The sequence below is a fragment of the Tubulanus polymorphus genome, chromosome 1 (assembly GCF_964204645.1).
Source record: "Tubulanus polymorphus chromosome 1, tnTubPoly1.2, whole genome shotgun sequence".
In the NCBI taxonomy this organism is placed as follows: domain Eukaryota; kingdom Metazoa; phylum Nemertea; class Palaeonemertea; order Tubulaniformes; family Tubulanidae; genus Tubulanus; species Tubulanus polymorphus.
The window spans coordinates 1,376,201-1,398,347 of NC_134025.1; the positions used below are offsets into that span (position 1 = coordinate 1,376,201).

At 37.8% G+C, this 22,147-nt stretch overlaps 1 protein-coding gene across 1 annotated transcript in view; it reads left to right on the plus strand.

Annotated features, from left to right (window-relative positions):
• LOC141914839 (protein kinase C-binding protein NELL2a-like) overlaps positions 1–22,147 on the plus strand; it is a 40,395-nt gene that overhangs the window by 15,363 nt on the left and 2,885 nt on the right. Inside the window, exons 2-17 of the mRNA XM_074806158.1 lie at positions 7,468–7,590; positions 13,530–13,680; positions 14,363–14,636; positions 14,720–14,792; positions 15,265–15,347; positions 15,978–16,106; positions 16,419–16,509; positions 16,660–16,760; positions 17,352–17,463; positions 17,950–18,069; positions 19,481–19,618; positions 20,550–20,672; positions 20,754–20,849; positions 21,241–21,381; positions 21,464–21,577; positions 21,918–22,000. Of these exons, the coding sequence (XP_074662259.1) occupies positions 7,468–7,590; positions 13,530–13,680; positions 14,363–14,636; positions 14,720–14,792; positions 15,265–15,347; positions 15,978–16,106; positions 16,419–16,509; positions 16,660–16,760; positions 17,352–17,463; positions 17,950–18,069; positions 19,481–19,618; positions 20,550–20,672; positions 20,754–20,849; positions 21,241–21,381; positions 21,464–21,577; positions 21,918–22,000 (1,952 nt within the window). The remainder of the gene's footprint in view (positions 1–7,467; positions 7,591–13,529; positions 13,681–14,362; positions 14,637–14,719; positions 14,793–15,264; positions 15,348–15,977; positions 16,107–16,418; positions 16,510–16,659; positions 16,761–17,351; positions 17,464–17,949; positions 18,070–19,480; positions 19,619–20,549; positions 20,673–20,753; positions 20,850–21,240; positions 21,382–21,463; positions 21,578–21,917; positions 22,001–22,147) is intronic.

The following is a 22,147-nucleotide window of genomic DNA, read 5'->3' on the forward strand; positions in this document are numbered from 1 at the left end:
CCTCAACCAATTCATCAATTGTTACTTTTTACTTAAAAGCATTTTGCTTCTCGGATTACATTTTTTTCTAGCCACAAACATGCAACTAAATGCTTCCATACAACAGACTTGCGGTTAATGGTTTTATAATAAAATGTTTCAACATCTTTTAGACGCTTAAGGCGCGTGTAAATCTGCCTTGCGTCTTATTGCAACCCGATTCTCTGCGACCACCATCATGATGCCGTGAGTCGCACGTGTTCTATTTTCTGCAACGAGATGAAATCGTCTCGCCAAGTCGCCGCGACTGATTTACCCTGCTCTTGCGACCAACAAGTCGCACACTCACAGATAATCGCATCTTATTCGACCTACACGGCCATTTGCGACCAGTTGCAAATGGCTGTGTCACGTTGCAAACAGTCACAAGTCGACCGACGTTTGCCGTCAGATCTTGCATTGAATCTTGCATATGAATTGCTGAAATCAAAATGAAACGATCAAATCAATTTTTGTGTTACAGCCCTCAGTAAGTAAACAGAATTTATGTATTGTGAAGTGAACTAGAAAATGAAAGGTGAAATCGAATGGGTTTTCGTCTGAAGTTTTTGCTTTGATCGACTGCTGTGTGAGGTCCATTTCTTACTTTCGGTAAAAACGATTAATTAAATCAACACGACTTTATTTCATCCGGATATTCCAGGAGAATTTTTTTCATGAAAATTTACAATTTTTTTGTTGCTGTGAACGAATGTATTATAATTATATCAGGGATGATGCGTTACTGCGTAAAACTATAGTAATGTAATTTGTGTGTAGAATGTTTGCTGATAAGAAAATCCCAGAGGAATAATTCTAACTATTAACACTTCATTATTATACACTGAAATACTAGTAACATAACAACATAGAATCATAGAGACAACAAACCAACAGCAGAACAAACGAACCATCCTCTCAGGTAGAACCGTACTCTCAGGTAGAACCCTCCTCTCACTGCACCTTCACCACCGGTAGAACCCTCCTCTCACTGCACCTGCACCACCGGTAGAACCATCCTCTCACTGCAGCTGCACCACCGGTAGAACCATCTCACTGCACCTGCACTGCTGGTAGAACTGTCCTCTCACCACACCTGCACCACCGGTAGAACCATCCCTGCACCTGCACCACCGGTAGAACCGTCCTCTCACCGCAGCTGCACCACCGGTAGAACCGTCCTCTCACCGTACCTGCACCACCGGTAGAACCGTCCTCTCACCGCACCTGCACCACTGGTAGAACCGTCCTCTCACCGCACCTGCACCACCAGTAGAACTGTCCTCTCACTGTTCCTGCACCACCGGTAGAACTGTCGTCTCAGGTAGAACCGTCCTTTCACCGCACCTGCACCATTGTGTGATCTTAAATAAATAAATATCCATGATTGAGACAATCATTTCATGCAAAAGACTGACATTGATATTGTTCTATAGTGAAACTCAGTGTAAGTCACGTTGTAGTGGCGACGAGATCATTGTGTTTATAACTTATACTTATAGTAAATTGAATTGCAAATACAAATTCAGTGACGGCAACTTTACCAAGTTTGAATGTATTACAGACTCAGTGTATGTGTGATAGCAATATTCTGACTGTTATCAGTTTGAGTTGTATAGGTTAAAAAATATCAAAGACACTGCCGATGACTTCTGTGCGGTTATTATCAATTATTCATTTGATTACATTAGTTTGTACTTAGTCAACCCTGGTTCGATACATATTGACATCATTCACTTGTAGCAGCATCTAATCTTAATATGTGGACACCTGCAGTCAGGACTCGGTGCCACCTCAGGCCTGTAACTTGGACCCCCTTCTGGCGTACATATCACCATTTTGCCAATTTGTGATCGTCCACACTTCACATGTGTTCAGTACTTTACCTGAGATATTCTTAATTCCTGAAAAACAAACTATAAACACCAGACATTAGACACTTTATCTGCACACTTTCAAAAACTGATCGTCCACACTACGTGGTTTAGATATCACTCTATCTGTGTTGTATTAATCAGATGATTTTCTCTTCTCAAACACTTACTAATAACGTTGTTTTTCAGTAAAAGTCAAGGATATGTTTTTAACTCCCACTTCACGTGTGGTTCATTATTATTTTCATTTGATCATTGCTGTAGTATTAGTAACTGGGGCTGTGTTAATGTTTGTTTTAGCTGTTTTATCTGAGATCTAAAAACGAATGCTTATTATATCCATGAATTCATGTGGAGGGAACGTAATGATTAAACTGAAGGCTATTGAAGGTTTGAGGTGGCTTTAAGTTGGGTTTAAGTCTTGTGGTGCGATCGGTTGCCACTGGCTGTAACTAGACATATGAAGGTCAATTTGAAAGTCAACAATGGTATGTGACAAGTCTATCATTCACAAGAGCAGCCAGTCGCATCACGGTCGGTTGCATCATGGTCAGTTATATCACGGTCGCGGTTGTATCACATCCCACGAGGTAGAACATTTGCAGCTTATTCCAACAGGTGTCGCTGTCAGTCATAAGGGTGCGTTATGTTAGAGGTCACTAGTGTATATAGAGAATGGCATCAGTCGTAATGCTGACCTACTTACCGGTTTTATCATTGTATTTTGATATGATTTACCTGCGAGATTTTCAATGATAAGAATGAAATACTGTTAAAGGAATCCACACTGTGTGGCCACGGTGAATCGTTATAGGAATCCACACTGTGTGGCCACGGTGAATCGTTAAAGGAATCCACACTGTGTGGGCACACATATTGTAAACACATTCATTCAGTTGTAAGAATGATAACACCCTTCGAAACCTGATTTTCTTCTAGATATTCCATTTATGAATGAGGAATGAGGAGCCCTTGCTGCACCAGATTTTTAGCCTCCATTATGAGAAATTAGGTGAATAGTGTCTCTTAATGTACTGAGATTGATGTTAGCTTCCTTTTTATTCGCCACTCGTTGGATTTTGAGAAAATACTGGAGAGATTTAAATTGAATTTGAGAAGAAATCCGGCATAGATGTCCTAATGCATACTAGCGCTACCTGGTGGATCCTCGCTTGCTACAGTCGACTGCCAAGTCATCAGCAGATATATATTTTTGTCGTCTAGTATCTGGTTGTATAGTTACTAACATTTTTTGAACCACCCCGTAGTAATGAGTTTTTGGACCACGTCGTACTAATGGGTCCACTGAAACCAATAGAACTAAAAGCTAATGGTCACATGATCTAGAAAATGATAGCCCGTTTTAGCTTATGATAAGATTAATGTATATTTTTTGTATTCAAACATATGAGTTTGTAGAGATACTGCTGTAGTTCCTACAAGGAATTGCTTGTTAATTCAAAACATATTTTTATAAGCAGGAATGTGGAATATAAAAAAAACATAAAATGTTTTTGCAATCGTAATTGTGCCATGTATGCGCGGTTTGTGTCTTATATTGATGAACTACTTTCTATGATGATTTTACCTTCAGCTCTATCTCTGTGATCTGTTGCAATATTGTCGTGTTCTCATACGAACCATCGTCACAATTCAATAACTTCTGATTGGTTTTTATGTTCTGTTATATTCACCAGAAATGACTGTGTCTGTTTAAGGCTGTATTAAACGTTAGATCTAAATATTGAATTATTTTATGTATTAACGTCGTTTGATTCATATCTCTAGTCTGTTGTGATTGCTCTATATATTTCTTATAACTGAACTTGAACTTGTTTTGAAAAAGAAATAAAAATATTCGTTCTACAAAGAGCGAATAATTCGACCTCGACGAATGTTTTCACCATTTTTCTACGACTTGCACTTTTATGAAGTCGATTTTGATAAGAGATATCGATCGGTAAGGGGAATTTATTCGCAGGGAACAATGAAATTATTTTTGTTCTTTTATCAAGTTATTTGAACTCTATACAAAAAACACATGTGCAAATCTTGTAATGAAATATTTATATTTGATGCTAAAAACATCCAATTTTGAACGCTGGGAGTTCGTTGAACGCAAACAAGTATTAGATTTATTTCACCATCGTGTGTGGTTTTTGTATCGTTATTCAGAAGCTCGAAGCTGCATTTTGTCCAGAAGAAATCCTATCTAAAATTCTACAAGTTTGTAATGAAAACACGTTTTATAGATATTTCTGGGTTCGTCATACTGGAAAGGTTAAAGACATCAGTAATTACTAATTGCAGGCTTAGAAAAGTTATGAAATTTAAAGTTTAGTGCGCGAAGCTATGGAATTTATGAAATGTGGTGTGGATGGTTTTTTCTTGTGGTTTTTATTGCGGTAGTACAAAGTGGCTGCTACCTTTTTACTGTATTATAATTTTTCGCTCATGATGTTTTGTTTGTTTATTATTTCATTCATCGTTGAAAAAAAGCATGGAAACATCTTTTACCGTTCCTCGTTTAGTAACTATGGAAATTGAAATATTTGACCATAAAAAGATATGGAAAATCAAAGGCTGCTGCAAAGAGTACTGACAGACGGTGAAACTTCTACAGAGAGGGGAGAGGGAGGGAGAGAGGAGAGAGGGAGTGAGAGAGAGAAGAGAGGGAGGGAGAGAGGAGAGAGGGAGGGAGGGAGAGAGAAGAGAGGGAAGAGAGAGGAAAGGGAGAGGAGAGAGGGAGGGAGGGAGAGAGAAGAGAGGGAAGAGGGAGAGAAGAGAGGGAAGAGGGAGGGAGAGAGGAGAGAGGGAGGGAGAGAGATGAGAGGGAAGAGGGAGGGAGGGAGGGAGGGGGAGGGAGGGAGGGAGAGGGGGAGGGAGGGAGAGGGGGAGGGAGGGAGAGGGAGAGAAACAGTATGTTTGATGGATGTTGTGGAAGTTCTGAGACAAAACTAACACAATCATTGACATCACGTCTAGAGCTGGTTAGAGAAATGTGATTGGAATATTAAATGGCTCGGTGAGGCTGATTGTTTTACCTGGTTGTCGACTTACTGTCTGCAAACTTGCACACTGATTGAACCCTCGGGAAAACTACTGGTCAGTTGCAGATGACAGGATTAACTAATGTTGTAGTTCATTTACCTGAGTTTCACTGGCAGTACTGCGGTATCTCTAGGGTGTAGTTTCTCACACCCTCATCTCTATTCATCAGTCTCGTGTCTTTTTAAGGTTTGATCACTTTGACCGATGATGAAGGAAGGTGGTTCCACGGGTCTGGACACCGATCTTCTCGTTGAGGTTGAGGACACAGATTCAACACTGATTCTCTCAGATATTGCATTAATTCGTATATAAGGGAAGGGAAGCCGGCTGTGGATGGGGACCTCACCTGTTAGGGAAGGGAAGCCCACTGTGGATGGGGACCTCACCTGTAAGGGAAGGGAAGCCCACTGTGGATGGGGACCTCACCTGTTAGGGAAGGGAAGCCCACTGTGGATGGGGACCTCACCTGTAAGGGAAGGGAAGCCCACTGTGGATGGGGACCTCACCTGTTAGGGAAGGGAAGCCCACTGTGGATGGGGACCTCACCTGTAAGGGAAGGGAAGCCCGCTGTGGATGGAGTGTGATGAAGTAATTTATGTCTCAGCAATGTGTAATTATGAACGGAAATCATATGAAGATGATTTATATCCAATGTTTCGAATCTAAAACTTGATAAAATCGTTTTATTCATCGTTGATAAATTTACAAGATCGTAAATAATGAAAAAGAGAAGTAAAGAAGAAGTGATAGAATATATCTATAAAGTGACTGATGTGTCGAATGACAGGCAATTGTCAGCAGCATTTTTCAATACATCATCGTAATTGAAATTGAAGAATAACTGTTAAACTTTGTTATAAAGTGTAGGTTGGTAAAGGCTAAGTATAGTTTTGCTGACGTTAGTGATACAGGTTGTTAGGTACTGTATAGTCAGTAGGGTATATTACCACTCCTATAGTTAAAACTGACCGACGGCGACGGCCTTTTAGTGAGTTTACTAACAAACGAGCCGTGCCGGTACGAGTCAGCGGTCAGCTGCTGTAAACAGGTCTTCAGCCCGCGTTGACCTTTCTTTAGCATATTCACCTGCTTACGGAGTAACCACTTGGTCAAACTTTCGTCAGCAGCGCCGCGGTCTCTGAGATGTTACTGCGTATTCACATCTGTCTAGATACATCTTAACATCTTAATTAACTCAAACTCTGATTCATACAGTAGATGGATTTCACTACGTAATCTTTTCATCTTCAGCAAATTTGGCAATACGAGGCCGGGGGAGGGCCGAGGGGGATGGCGGAGGGTTCTTACAGAACCTGCATCCCTCACTGAGGATACCAGGCGGAACTTTTGGGTAAAATTCAGTGAAAATCGGTAAATTCTGCATCCTGAGTGTATGATCTGAATTTTAGCTCACTTCACTCTCGATGATGACAATATGATACAGTATTAAAAGTGAAATTAACTTCTTTTTTCAGAACTGAACGACTTGTGTTTTATTTGTAAAAAAACATATCAATGATTGAAGAAAAATCAAAATGTAAAAGTTTTTCCACTAAACCTGAGATGAATGTTGTTTTATGCTTTCGGATATAATGAAGTTGGTTGTTGTATATTGCGAGAAGTAGAGATTGAAGAGATGCTGTTAAACCATTCTCCTCTTCATCCAGCTGTCCCTAAAACTAGCAGCGCTCTCACAACTGTACATGAAACGGCTTGCCGATACTAGCTCTCAGACCACCTTCAATGTAAACTGGCTATATTCACCATTCTCCAAAGTTACCTAAATTAACGGAGCTTTTACGTCAAAAACGGACCTGGATAGTGATATAATAACTGAAACAGTTGTTACTCATTCATTACTGCTGGTTACCTAGCAGTAACTAGCTGATTCATTTATACCGATACAGTTTCAAACTGATCACTTTAAATGAAATAAACTCTGTTTTTAAAATGTTTATACATCACTTTCATCAGGAAAACTAACAGTAATTGTTGAAAATATTCAGTCATAGGCTTATTCAATGCAGGTCTGATAGAACCAGACATGGCACCAATAGCGCCCTATATGACTGAACCACACCCATTGATTGACCTATCACGGACCAGCTTCCAACACACCCTCTGACTGACCAATCATAGACTAGCTTCTACCACACCCTCTGACTGACCTATCATAGACTAGCTTCTACCACACCCTCTGAATGACCAATCCAAGAACAGCTACAAACCAACAATTCAGATGAAAGACTGGTCAGTCAGTGCCCAGATATGCACACACTGTGTGGCTGGTCGTGAGTGTGACAAGCCCCAAAACTGACCAGACTATCACAGACTGACCCAACTACATTTGGATCAAAATCATTCAGATGTTCTAAAAATCGTTATCTTGTTTGCTACAGCCCTAAATTATAGATTCACTGATATTTGTACCAATTAATTGAATCAAAACCCAACAACTGAAAATCACGAAACAAAGAATGAAATATCGATTGTATTCAAATTCAATGTTTTATTTCTCTTTCAGTATTGTGTCTGCCTCGAATTGAAAGAAAGTATGTAATTGATTTACTGGCGAGTTTAAAAATAAATCACACGGTAATGGAGTCAGTGAGAGGATATTCAGATTCACCAGCTTATCAATTTAAAGGTAAATTAAATAACCAATGAATACTACTTGAAACGCACTATAATTCGCGAATAAAATAATTAAAGCGAAATCCCACAATCTGAAGAATAAAAGATTCTAAGAAATTTGTTTAAAAGTTTAAAAGTTTTTATCTTTCGAAACATTATTCTTCAATTGTAGGATTTTATTCGAAAGTTTTTTTCAAAAATTTTCTTCGATATTTATCGAAAGTTTTCATTTAACGACGATCGTGGTTTGGATGAGATTTGACCGCCGCAGTCCTGAGTCTTTGTTTCCTTTTCGTTCGACTTTCCCTGGCCTCGAATCATTGTCGTGTCAGTTTTCTAATTAAGCCGACTAATACAGCCGTCTATCCCTGAAGATACAGATCTGTAGATCGAAGAGAACGAACGCGATGTGTTTCTTTATTTCATGACTCATTTAGGACTCTGACCACAATTATCACAGCGGTAATTCGGTCCGACCTTTCCCTGTATTTGTCAGGTATCTGTAATTTATTCATATATTGATTCGCTGTGACTAATACATCGTTTGATGTCGCTGCCCAAATACAGACCTCGCTGGATTATGGAAAAGCTGGTTTTTCCATGTTTATCAATTTATCCCGAATTAAACGTCCCTACTGCACATGTCTATGATATAGAACAGTCACTGTTCAGTAGATGATGATGTTCTAGCTATGTTATATCTAATAGGAAACCCGATAAGCCGTTGTCATTGTTGTTTTAGATCTTAACTTCTTCAATATTGAGGCTTATTAAAGCGAGGCGAGTGAGAAAAGTGGTTCATTTTCGATCTCAAATTACCCCAGAAATCATATTTCAATATATATATTTTATACAGAAAATTGGATGAAAATGTATTTGCTTCTCAACTAGTAATAAAAAGAAATTTGCTTCTAAGATATTGTGCAGGAGAGGAGAGAGCAGAGAAAGAGAAGGGAGAAAGAGAGACAGGAAGAGGGGAAGGAGGGACAAAGATAGCGGTAAGGGAGAGAGGGAGAGAGAGAGAGAGAGAGAGAGAGGTGATGATAGAGTAGATTCATCAAGTGTTTGTATCAATATTATGATTATAAACGGTGGTTCTAGTTATGACCCGGTAATGGTGGTAGTTTCTAATCATAAATCTGTCTGGATTTTATGTAATTACTGATTACCTTTATACCACAAATCACAATAAACGCTACCGGTCTTTCTACTAATGTGTCCCGTTCAGCTTCCTCTATATCTATCATCACCGTTATAAATTCAGTGTAAACTGACCGGATGATGACCACCGCATCATCAACGGTCAGAATGTGAATAGAATCGCGCGGTTAACTATACTTTATAGTCTAGACAAACTACCATCAAACATTACCATCGCAACGACCTGAAAAAAACAATGTCTCGTGGCAAGTTTGGCATTAAAGAGAATGATGTTTTATTGAATAATGATAATATTGATCTCCTTTTTGACGAAGGTTTTTTCATTAATACATGTAGTAAATTATATATGAAAAGGACAATGGCCAGGAAGCTGTGCTGCTGTATAGAGTCAATTGTCCGAGAAATGAATTACAAAAAGAACGATGATAATTTATTGAGTTACCAGTTAATTTGTTCTCAGAAAAAATGTAAATGCGCTGGCATTAGAAAGGATAGCAACATCGCGATGAATTTAGTGTTAAAAACTGCGATATTTTCATTGAAATTCCGTACGTTTTTTCTCAGAAAGATGTTGGCGTTACATGAGTATTGGTGTATAGAATAGAATGATCAGTTTCTGTTCCTCATGAATCGTCGTCGTCGGTCGGTAGATCATTAAACTATCTACGGTGTAATATTTCCTCCTGAGTTGTTCTCATGTTGGGTGGAGATGACTCTGATTTTATAAGTTTTCCCCTGAGTTTCTTGTTTCTGCTGTTTGCGATGTGACTCACATCTCACCGATTGGAGACAATAGACATTGAAATAAACGCCAATTTTATCAATAATAATTTCTATATCAAAACGCCAATATTGATGACATTGTCTCGCGCGTCCAATTTACCCTTAGATAACGCGTGGTTGTTATCGATATGTAAAAACAATTTTGTAACGGCATCAAAAACTTGTCGATTGTTTTCAGTATTACAGACTGATCTCGAGTATCACTGCTGGAAATCAAAACTAATCTAATCACTGATCATTTGAGGAATGTTTCTTACTACAATAATTCGATCTGTCGACTGCAGGATTTCTGCAGGTGTCCAGTAGCAATAGTTGAGCTGTGTCAGTTCAATGACTGTCTTTATGACATCTTGGAATCTTATGAATTTACTTTGATCTCGTAAAAACAGTGTCGGTGAAGAAATGTAAGTCGGTCATCTGTGTTTATATTTCTAATTCAATTTACTAAATATCATTTCGGATAAGGGTCCACCCACGACATCAGCTAGTTTGACCACTGTTCTCATAGTGTCTTTAATCTGTATTTTATAGTGTTAAATATTCACTTGTTTAGAAGATAATTAACTAATGAATAAGTTATTGAACTCTTTACTGCCTAGTTGCTTATAGGACACATATTGAATACTTTATCCTGTGATCTATAAAATACCAGGTTTTCCACCCACTGTTAACATTACTTAATTAGTTCACACTTGAACAATTGTCGAACCTGGATTCGAGGGGCTGTTCTTAGGGGATGATCATTCTCTCTGGCTACCAAAACTACTGCTAAAACAAACCAAAGTTGTCGTGTAATTGTCTTTTTTGGGAGAGGAGGGGCTGTAAATCGGATCCAGCTCATGCCGCCCACATTCATCAGAAGGGTACATTGTAGTATTACATAATGATTCTAATTGCGGTAACTTTATACGACTTCTGTTTAAAGATATTTTCTATTACTTGTTTACTAAATGTTTACTACAAATGCTAGTGTTGTTATAGTCTTTTTAATACATCTTGCGTCTGACGAATTATAGAAAGAATCTTCGAATAACTATTCATTTTAACACCTGATTATCAGCCATTAGTAATAGATGCGTAAATGTACAGGATTCAGTTTAACAGTTGTGAATTTCAGAGACTGAAATAAGTACATTTTCAATGAGATAAAACAAGTTCTTTTTTTTAATGAGTTAACTCCGAGTCAATCCAAAACTCAGTGCCGCCACATCATATTGTATTTTTCGTTGGAATTCAGGAATTTTGTCGGTATTTGTACGATTTGGACGACACGCTGGGTCCTCACGCAGAGCCCTAACTGTTTCCATATCTTATCGTAAATATTTCTTGGTCAACAGCCGTAGGAGTTTAGGTGATGAGGTTACTGTGTAACGGGTATTTTACAGGATACAGGTAGGTCTGACCCTCCGCGTGAAAACATTCCGATCTCAACGTTTCATCTTGATTCCAGATTTCTGTAAACAGTAGAAAGAATAACTATTCAACAATTGATATCTAATAACTCTTTAAATTCCCCCTTCGTTCATCGTGTAAATATATGCGGTCTACCCCAATACAAACAAAGAAATAAAAACAAGAAGTTGCTTTGTGTAAATTGATTTAAAATATCGAATTTACAGTCGTTTTGCCTTAAGGACACAAACTGATATTGTAAGATCAGCATATTTTCTACATGATTATTATTATGCGAAATAAGACAATGAAAAAAAATACTCAGCGTTTTCTATTTCTAGTTCGGTTCATCAAATATACGTAATATAACTATAAAAATGCATGATGATAAAACGAGCGTGCGCACACACGTCCGGCCGGCCGGCGATCGAGATGAGAATAAATCCGATTAATTGATTGAATTCTATACAGACGCTTTATCCCGCCGTATATACGGATAAACTAATCTAGCAGAAAACTGATTCATTCTATCGAGAACTTATTGAGTTAGTTTTTTACACCGAATGATCCCCCTGTAATTTCCAGACAATAAATTGCCCGTTGGGTGCGCGACTACGAGTCTAGTGAACTGTGCATTACAGTTTTGTCATCTCAAGGTAATCGTCGGTTCAGGTGCTCATTATTTATGCGTGTTTTATTGCTATGAATTTAAGTGTCATCCTGTGTGTGTGTGTATTAATGGATGATAATTAGGAATGACCTCGCTCTCCTCCTCTCTCCCTCTCTCTCCCTCTCTCTCTCTCCCCCTCTCTCTCTCTCTCTCTCTCTCTCTCTCTCCCTCTCTCTCCCTCGCTCTCCTCTCTGTCTCTCTCTCCCTCGCTCTCCTCTCTGTCTCTCTCTCCCTCGCTCTCCTCTCTCTCTCCCTCGCTCTCCTCTCTCTCTCTCCCTCGCTCTCCTCCTCTCTCCCTCGCTCTCCTCCTCTCTCCCTCGCTCTCCTCCTCTCTCTCTCTCTCCCTCGCTCTCCTCCTCTCTCTCCTCTCTCTCTCTGCTCTACGCCCTGCAATCAGAAAGTGCACTCGTGTTTTGACTTCGTTTTGCAAATGAAAACATACTTTTCTAAGAATGGTTTACTTGTAAGGTTTCTATTGTCAGTCGTTAAACGATGGCTTCGTTTATGATTTCTATGAACAAGAAACCGCTGATTGTCCTTTTCTTGACTCATGAGTTTCATGCCATCTTCATCGTTCACAGGTTTCCCAAACCTACTTCAACGATCTTAGTTCGTGTTCTGCTCTTCTCTCTATGGCTATAGGTAGACGGCGGTGGAACTCGTAGAATATAACAAACACTATTGAAGGGATGGTTCTTGTATAACAATAGATCCGCCCATAGATCATTATAAAAGTTGTACTAAATCTCTTTAATTCTCGGGCAGAAAAAAAACTAGTTATAAAGGGATAGTGGTCCCTGGGTTTTATATAATACGACGTATTGTCTGATTTTTAGCTGTTCTCTCGACTGAATTTGAATTACAGCCAAAAATGTCATTATTATGAATGAAACGCTTTAATACTTCTCTATATTGTCGTTCGGTCGTTCAGTATGAGAACCCTCTCAATCACAATGCGTAGTACTGACCCAATATTTTATGAAAGAAATGCGTAAAAAAGTCCATTTATTGTTTGTCAAAATGTGTCTGGATTATTTTCACCTGGGAGACGTTTAGGTGAAATGTGAAACAGCGAAAAAAAAAACAACTGATATATTTCTTACTTTCGACTGAAATTTTCTGAGGTTGTTTTCCCCGGTCTGGTGACCTTCGCTTCATCAAAATAGGGCCTGTTCAGGAAGGTCACCCTCTTTATGGTTCCCTATGTATGCAATATTAAACATTGTACATCAAGAGAAGTTTGAGAAGTTGCCTCTTCTTCCTCATAGTCCTGAATTATTATAACCATTGATGAAACATTCTGACTCTGTGTTATAACGATATTATATAAAATTCAGACCTAAGAATGAAAAATGAGTGTGAAATGTTTCCAATATTCGACGATTCGATGAAGTAATAAAGTTGTCTTCAGGGCCCGGTTTCATAGACTGAGTATCTAAGTTATCCCTAAGGGTAAATTCTCAATCTAGGTGACAACCACCATAGTAACAATGAGAAACCATGGTTTTAACTGACAAATTTCAAAATGGTCCCAGGGACTATTTTTCTTCCACATCTATGAAACCCGGCCCAGGGGTATAAAAATGTATGACAAAATAATGATGAGTACGGATGGGTTTGAGCCCAAATCGATTAGTTCCTGGAAAGACCATTTCCTGAAGAATTGTCAAACATGGCACAGATAAAACCTGAATGAAATCTTATCAAGTAATGTTTTATTTATTTGTTGTCAATTAAACGGTCTAAAAATGCTATATATATATATACATATATATATATATATATATATATATATATATATATATATATATATATATATATATATATATATATATATATATATATATATATATATATATATATATATATATATATATATATATATATATATATATATATATATATATATATATATATATATGTGTGTGTGTCTGTTCTATTTGCAGGAACTCACAGAGAGATTCAAATGCCGAAAACGACGTTAACCGAAGTATTAAATGTTATCGAAGAAAATAAAGAGTTTACATTTTTAGCCACGATTAAACAACGGAAGAAAAATTCTGGGGTTATATTTTCTATATCTAAAGGTAGAAAAAGGTAAGAAATGTAAGAAACTATAAGGTCTTTAAACATGTGTGAATGAAATGAGAGGTGATTTGATAAATTCCACGATATCAAAATTGAGACTGTTGTTAAGAGAAAGGTCAATTGTTACTGTTTGATTCCGTTACTCGATATATATTTCATTCAATGATTGCTCTGTGTAGAAAACACAACAAATATTTACAAAGTAAACACTGAACAATCTGGCGCATATTTAAACGCTTCAAAATGTGTCAAGGTTTTAAATGTGTAAAGCTCATTAAAACCTCTAAAAAGAAACGTGCATGAAATAAAACATTAACTTCAATGATAACCGTTGAGGAAACGCGCCAAGTCCGAGTGGTAATGATTCAATAGAAAATCCCACATTCATAGAGAAAAGAAAAAAGTCCAAAAAGGTTTCGCTGAACGAGGGTAGTTCGTTCAGCTTTTCGACTTTATCCTAATAGTCATCTTTAGGAATACAGAATTAATTCATTGAGATTTAGTCACTGAAAATAATCATTAACTCGACGAAAACTTTTCAGTTTTAACTTTCTATTTGAACGTGGGATTTTTCTAAATCATCAACTGCTAACTTTCGTCCAGTGAAGTGAAAAGTCCAAGTGGTGGCAGCACCGGCTAGTAACGGCTCACGTGTGTAAATATTGCGGTAAATTTAAAATGTTTATTTCAGATATTTAGAGTTACAGAGTAGCGGGCGTAGAAATGAACTGCGATTACATTTCTGGGATAGCAAACGGGTGATAGTAGAAACATTTAGATATAAATTAGATGATCAACACTGGCATCGTTTAGCATTAAGTATAAGCGGTGGTCATCTTACTGTGTATATAGACTGTATGCGTATATATGAACGTGTAATACATCCGATCGACGTGAATTTCAAACGGAAAAAAGGATTGACGTTATGGTTAGGTCAACGCAACCAATATAATTATTATTATCAGGTACGTTCCACATCTCGAAAACGTTGCTTATGATAATTCTTAATTAGTCGAAGAATCGTTATTTTATTTCGTTCTGATTTCAGGGGATCTTACAAGATATAAAATTAGTCGCGAGACCGTACGGATTCTCGGAACAGTGCCCGGACTTGGACTCTCGTAAGTTTGAAGTTTCTCTTCAATTCAGATCAGGGCTTAGCTTTGGTTTTTCAAAATTCTATGGGTAGCTTACTGTCTCAATATCGACTGGTTGCAATTCCACTTACTCATACAATCTTACTCTCAGAATCCCCACATGTCTATAAGCAGTTGGAGTAGATCTAAATCCCATGCTTACATCATATAGAATTCTCCCTGATGGCTATAAAACGTGAAAACACTCATTCTATTGTTGTATTGACATTTATTGCTTATTTAGTTTTTATCTGTTGGTATTTACTATGTTTGCTCCTTGTCTGCTTAAAACACTTGACTTAATTCCCTTGTTTCAAGTATCTCTCTCTGCTGGCAATATACAGCAAGAACATTTAATCAAGAAGTGTTTCAACGTAAACATATTTCTCAAGTGCAACGTTTTCTACGGTTCAAAGGTTTTTATTTTCAACTGTTTCTCATTGATTATGTGTTTCAGAATGTCCGACTTGTGGTCAGTTTCATGCACTTGAAAGTAAATTCGATCAACTAGCAAAATATGTACAAGTATTAGAAGCTAATGTAAGTAAACTATTGAATATGATGTTTTCAAATAGATTAGAAAAATAAAAGGCTTCAGGATCCAGTTTCACAAACAAGTTTAAGCTATGTTTCTCTAATTGGTAATATAAGGCAACTGATAACAACTTAATCAAGAAGTTGAGTTCAAACTTTTTCATGAAACTGTGGGCCCAGCATCCTCCCCCGGCAGGGATTCGAACCTGATGGTATCGAGACCCGCCACGGTATGAAACCCTGCCACACTAGACCGAGCGCACAGCTACATGCGCAGCTTAGATGATGTCATCATTAGCCAATCAGATATCCCGTTTCATTTTAGCCCAGGTTTTCCCATTTATAGTATGAAATTTACCTCAGCGATTATGCAACAAGCAATCTGATTGGTGCCGCAAGTTTTCGTGCGGCAAAGCTGCACATGTACCTGCCCACCCGGTCTAGTGTGGAAGGGGTTCGTGCCGTGGCTCAGTGTAGCGATGCCATCAGGTTTGAATCCCTGCCGAGGGAGGATGTGGACCCAGATGAAGATAAGATACTGTTTTGCAGATTGTATCCAAAATGATGCTCATATACCAAAAGAAAAACTCAATATTGAATTTAGAAAATTTCTAAGATTTGTTTAATGAATTGTAGTTGAAATCGTTGGAAGAAAAAGTGAACTCGCGGGAACAGTGTGAATGTATGAAGGCTTGTGTCGTGAATAACACCAGATACAGAGATGGAGAATCATGGACAAATAAATGTGACAAATGTACCTGCAGAGTAAGTATTTATACAGACTAGGATGACGGGCGTGAAGCAAGGGTCCATTCAGGGGGTCTCAATATTCTCTATTATGCTGGGATTTTAAACAGGTTTCCTTATTGTATGATATTGTGGATGCTAAATGCTTTTGAACTATTGAAAATTAAGCTTCATTTTGGTGTATTCTCTCACATTGAACTCATGATAGAACATTGGTATGGAAGATTGATAACAAATCAGGGCAGCAGATTTTTGACGAGGGGCGGCTTATTTTCAAGTCACGAGATTAATCATTTTACTGATGTCTGTATCATTTCTCGTATATATTAGGGTGGAAATATTGAATGTACGTTGGACTGTCCGAAGCCTAAATGTCAGTATCCGGTGAAGATGGCCGGCCAGTGTTGTCCAGTTTGTCATCGTAAGTATACCTGTATAATGAATATAATTCAATAACATCAAATGTAGGTAACCCTGGCCTTGTATAGCCGTACTGTTTGTCTAATTACAGATAAGTATGAAATCGTAAGTTTTTTCCCGGAGAGTTGATCTGTTTTTTTTTTCCTTACAGCTAAATGTTTCCATGAAAGGCGTTATTTTGAACACGGACGAGGAGTGATGAAATTGATAAATCGTGATAACGTAAAGAGTTGTTTGAATTGCACTTGTAAGGTAAGTTTTGTTAATCGCTGACCACCTGTATCTATCTGCCGCGTTCAATCTAAGTTATTTAGAAGGTTCCAAATTCAGCCCCTTCCAGCTTACTTGATTTTCGTACAGGTCCCCTATGATGTGTCCTGCGTATTTTACTCAATTCTATTGCTATAATCCAGGGTTTGTATAATATAGCTAGGCACAGATTCTGAAAGAACAGGTTTTTCCATTCATTGAATAATTATAGAATATGCTGTAACATTGTGTCTGTCCTTGAAATGCTTTTTGCGTGAACATTCACTAAAAGTTCAAGAGATATAACAACTCAATATTGAACTTTATAAACCAGATGAGTGGAACCTGTTCACTGATCGAACCCCTTGAACTCATCCACAGTCGCGCTGAACTGTTGTTAGCAGATATGACAAAGTTGGGTGCATCTAGGGCTCGGACAAAAGGGTGCTTTGAGGATGAGCCCTGGATAGGCAAGTGCCAAGAAAAAAGGGATGTGGAAAATAATCAAGAGCCTTTGTGCGAGCGCCTGTACTTGATAATCTCTGTGTTTGTAGTAAGTGAATATGAAATAGCTCTTTGTTTTTTATGATTCAGGCCGGAAGTATGAACTGTCAAGAAGTTTCTATGGATGAAATTTGTCCAGTTTTGAATTGTTCACGATCGAATCGTTACAGAGAACCAGATGAATGCTGTGAAAAATGCATGGGTATGTTCTGAATATTGCGTAAACATTGATGAAAATCCCGCAAAGAAGAGAAAGTATTACCACTAGTAGCAAACATCATTTGATAGTCTGAATACCAGTCGTTGTTACTGGTTCCCTACAACTACCTACGGTCGTTTTTGGAACAATGGCTAGGTACTAGACTAATCATTTGAGAGCAATTCAGGGGAAAACCTAAATGGGGATGGAGGATCTAAGCCTTCTTTAAGTTTATCGTGTAAAATTCATTGCAACACTGGTGTCACTGGCAGTCGCAAAGCGTATAGGTCGACAGGTCTTCGCAAGGTGGTCGTCGCTGGTCGCGCAGAGTCACTGGCAGTTAGTTACAAGGCTGATCTATGCCCAATTTAGGTTGGAACATTATACTGTGAAATGGCAAAATAAACCTTAGATATTCTTTTGATTGTTGGTGTCTCCTAAATACATGTTAGATGTGTCCAAATTGAAAAGTTTTCGTCTGATTTTTAGGCACAGATTTCTGCAGCGAAGGCAATGATTGTCACGTTAATGCATCCTGTAATAATCTAGACACTATGTATCAGTGTAAATGTAAACAAGGATTTAAAGGAGATGGTCGTCATTGTGAGGGTATGTATATAACATATGTCATCCATTGATTTACTGTTTCCTCAACAGTAACCTATGGATTTATTTCTTAGGAAAAAACTATAGTGATTTTGATACTTTTGATCAAAATTGATTTCAATTTAGTATATGATTATTTGTTGCTTGTCGAATTCATGTCCAGTCGTTAGATCCACATTTCTGAGTTAAGATTTGCCTGAAATGTGGATTAAGGAGGTCGGTTACTCAATAGTTGGTAAAAGTTAACCATCGGATAAATATCGTTGCGATGATTCAGTTTTGATTATCGCTATATCAGTTTGCCACCGGTTAACTTTAACCAAACCTTTGAGCAGCTTGATCCAGATCATGAATTTGATGAGTATCGGTTATGATTTTCTTTTATCCGTTTAGTTAAATTTGATTCTCTGATTGTCTGTGATTCTGAGGAAACTTTTCACGATCATCATTTTCCTGATTAAATGGAGCATGTTTTTCATCATCTGTTTGTGAAGATTTTTAAAAGCATGGCTTACGTTCCACGACCGATGCGTCGTTTTTTGCTCATTTTCATTTTGTTCTAATTTTTGCTCTCTCACTCATGTTCAAAATTGTAGTCTTGGATTTAGTTGCTATAACTTTGCTTAGGAGCTTTCGCGCTATGTGACATTTTACCTAATAATCCAGATTTATAATTAAAGATGTTTATTCGACATAATTTAAAGCTTCTTAAAATACTAGAATTCATTTCTAAGAAAGAAAATGTTTAAAAGTTCTTTTAATATCGAAATTATTGGATTGTTTTGCAACCTATTAATTCTACCAGCAGCCATTTTAACGTGTTAAACTGTTTTATACACTGATAGTTGCACACACCACACAAAACACTATTAGACTAACATCAACCCGCGGCCAAAAAATCTACTTAAAAACATGTGTCATCATTGTGCATTGAAAGAGAAAAGGGGAAGCTCAATTTATGAATGATTAGAAGCAACATTGTTGGGGAAAGGTTGTCAACTCGGTAAAATGTCATTTAATGCAAGCTTGTGGGTAAATAAACGAACTAAAGACTTCTAAAGTTTCTCATTTTGAAGTTGTTTAACATTATATCCTGTAGCGACAGTGCAGGAGCACTGGGGGGGGGGGGGGGGGGGTTTGGGTGCGGTGGAGGTGGGAGGTCACATATCACATGCACGGCAGTGTTACTACTCAAAAATATCACTTGATTTTCTGGTGCAAGTTTCAATTTCACCGTCGTTCAACTTATAACCAGTCGTTCTCTAAATTTCTCGATTCCGGGCTCAAAATTTTCTCCAAAAAAAAAAAAAAAAAAAATAGAATATTGTTGTCTGGGTTTTCTATCGTGTGTCTAACGATCTAATAAATACAACAAGGTGACACGTTACCATGGTTACCCGTCCGTTCATTGCAGATGAAGATGAGTGTAGTGTGGTGGGCTCGCACCATGCACATCATTGCCAAACAAACACACAGTGCATCAACACTGTAGGCTCGTATAGTTGCCAGTGTTTGTCTGGTTTCTATCAAGTCGACGCGCTATCCTGCGAAGGTAAGAAACTGTATTGTTTCTCTCGGGCCGGATGTAGTCATGGTTTCACGTTCGTCCGTAGATTAGGATTCGGTTCCGAGTTTTGACTCTAGGGGGCGCCGAACAGTTGTACATCGACTAATTCTAACTCTAGATTCAAACGGAGAACAATGAAACCGGGTCGTGGTTTAAGATTTCGACGTATTTGAAACTATGGCTACGTTCTTGTCTTCAAAATCAATCAATCAAATTTTAGTTTATTGGGACGAATGCTGCATTGTTTTACTCACTTCCCTGTGCAGGCACACGCTAGTCGCATTGTTGTAGTACGTCAATTTGTATGTTATATATTGTTGCTTGGTCGGGAAAGAGTAAAACATTGAGTTGAGTCTAGTCTGATAATTACTATCTCTCTATAAACAATCATTCAATGTTAGGAATCTATCTCCTCAGTGTATATATCCACCTCCTATCAGTCGTAGATACTAACAATGCATGCGAATTAGTTTTTTAAACCGAAGCTGAGCTTGTGCCAATCCTTATAGAACTAACCACGAACCGTCATCATTATGTCCGTTTTTATTTCATTGCAATGATTATTTGTTGAGTTCTTTTGAGTTCTTCTCGGATTCGAATTTCTTCGGTTTTAAGTCATATTCTTTGCATCCGCGTTTGAATCGGGCTAATTACAAAATTGAATAAGAATTAAGGGTTTAAAAACTTTGCGATTTGTTGAAATCTACGCTTTGCCTATTCTAGAAGCTTGCTTTTTACTGTTACGTAGCTTAAAAGTGTTCAACGTTAACGTTTCGATCGAAGCTCATTTTCTGGCAAACCTTAGTTTATTACGTACGGCAGACGAATCATTCAGCGCGTCGCTGATTCGTCTGCGAATCGGAAGAATTACCTAAACGAAGAATTTCAAAGATTCGTACGATTGATTCGTTTTTAGATCTGGACGAATGCCAAAGTGGTCAACATACGTGTGAATCAGATACGATATGCGTTAATACAGAAGGCAGTTATACTTGTCATTGTAAACGAGGATATGTTAAAAGAGGCAACAAGTGTCAAGGTAAAGAATATCGAATTCTCTTCCGGATTGCGAACTGTTTGAGAATGTTTAAACTATAGTTTGTGTGGCTCTGTTTTGCAGCAATTTGTCACGAAGAATGTCAGAACGGTGGAAAATGTGTAGAACCAAACGTCTGTCATTGTCGACATGGATTCAAAGGAAAACTCTGTGAAATCGGTAAGTACATATACACCTGTACATCTATACATTCATACCTATAGGCAATACAAATACACATGTACATGTACATCTACACATGTATACCTAAGCATCGATACCAGCGATGCAAATATACTCCTACATGTACATGTACATGTACATACACATAAATCCTAAGACATCTATACCATAGCATTGCAAATACGGCTACACATGTACATGTACACTGCACATGTATATCTATACATGTGTACCTATACATTTATACCTAAACATGCATACTTTTAGATGTACACTACACATACGTTCACCTATACAGCCATACGTACCTATACACATACACATATCTGCACATACACATGTATATGTATATATTGATGATGATGATGATGTATAATTGATATTACAGATATAGATGAATGTAAGCTGGGTATTTCATCGTGTTATCCGAACTCACAATGTGTCAATTTACCTGGTAGTTATTACTGTCGATGTAAACTCGGATATCGCAGTAAGAAAGACGATAATAAATATGGCCGACTCTGTCGTGGTGAGTTCCGTTCAAATATTCAAACACTCCGCGCTGTTTTTGTAGGAAGCTCTAGTTTTCTATTTTGGATTTTTATTTTCAGATATAAACGAATGTGAAACGTCTCAAGACACGTGTCATTTCTCGAGTTTATGTAATAATACGGATGGTAGTTACGAATGTTTGTGTAATCCACAATCTACTTCATGTCAGAGCAGTAAGTAACAATGCCTACCTCCACCTGCTATATCATCAGATGCCATACATAATCATATTCATGACATTTACCATCAAGATTTCTTGCCTCCCACATTAGAAATTTGACAAATCACTTCTCAAGATACACTCAAGATTTATAAGCTTCCTTTTTATTTGTCATTCATTAAATTTGTGAAAATTATGGATAGATTTTAGTTGAATCAGTGAAGAAATCTGGCATGGTTGGACACTAACACACTTAGGGGATCCTCAATTGCCACAGTCGACTGCCCAGTCCTCATTCTAGCCTGTACAATACATTCTATACTGATGGGTTTTTTTTCTCATTCTATTGAAAGGTTGTATTTATCACCATAAAGAATATAGTAATGGAACAATATTTGAGAATCCGCAAACGAGTTGTGAGATTTGCCAGTGTTTGGTATGTTATTGTTATCTATTCAAAATTATTAGATCCAGTTCCAGAGTTGTAAGAGTTAACTGTCGAGTCAACTCCTAACTCTCAACTCAGGAACCAGATCCTGGTATCATCTTCTTTTGAGACTTGACACTACATGATGAAACGACA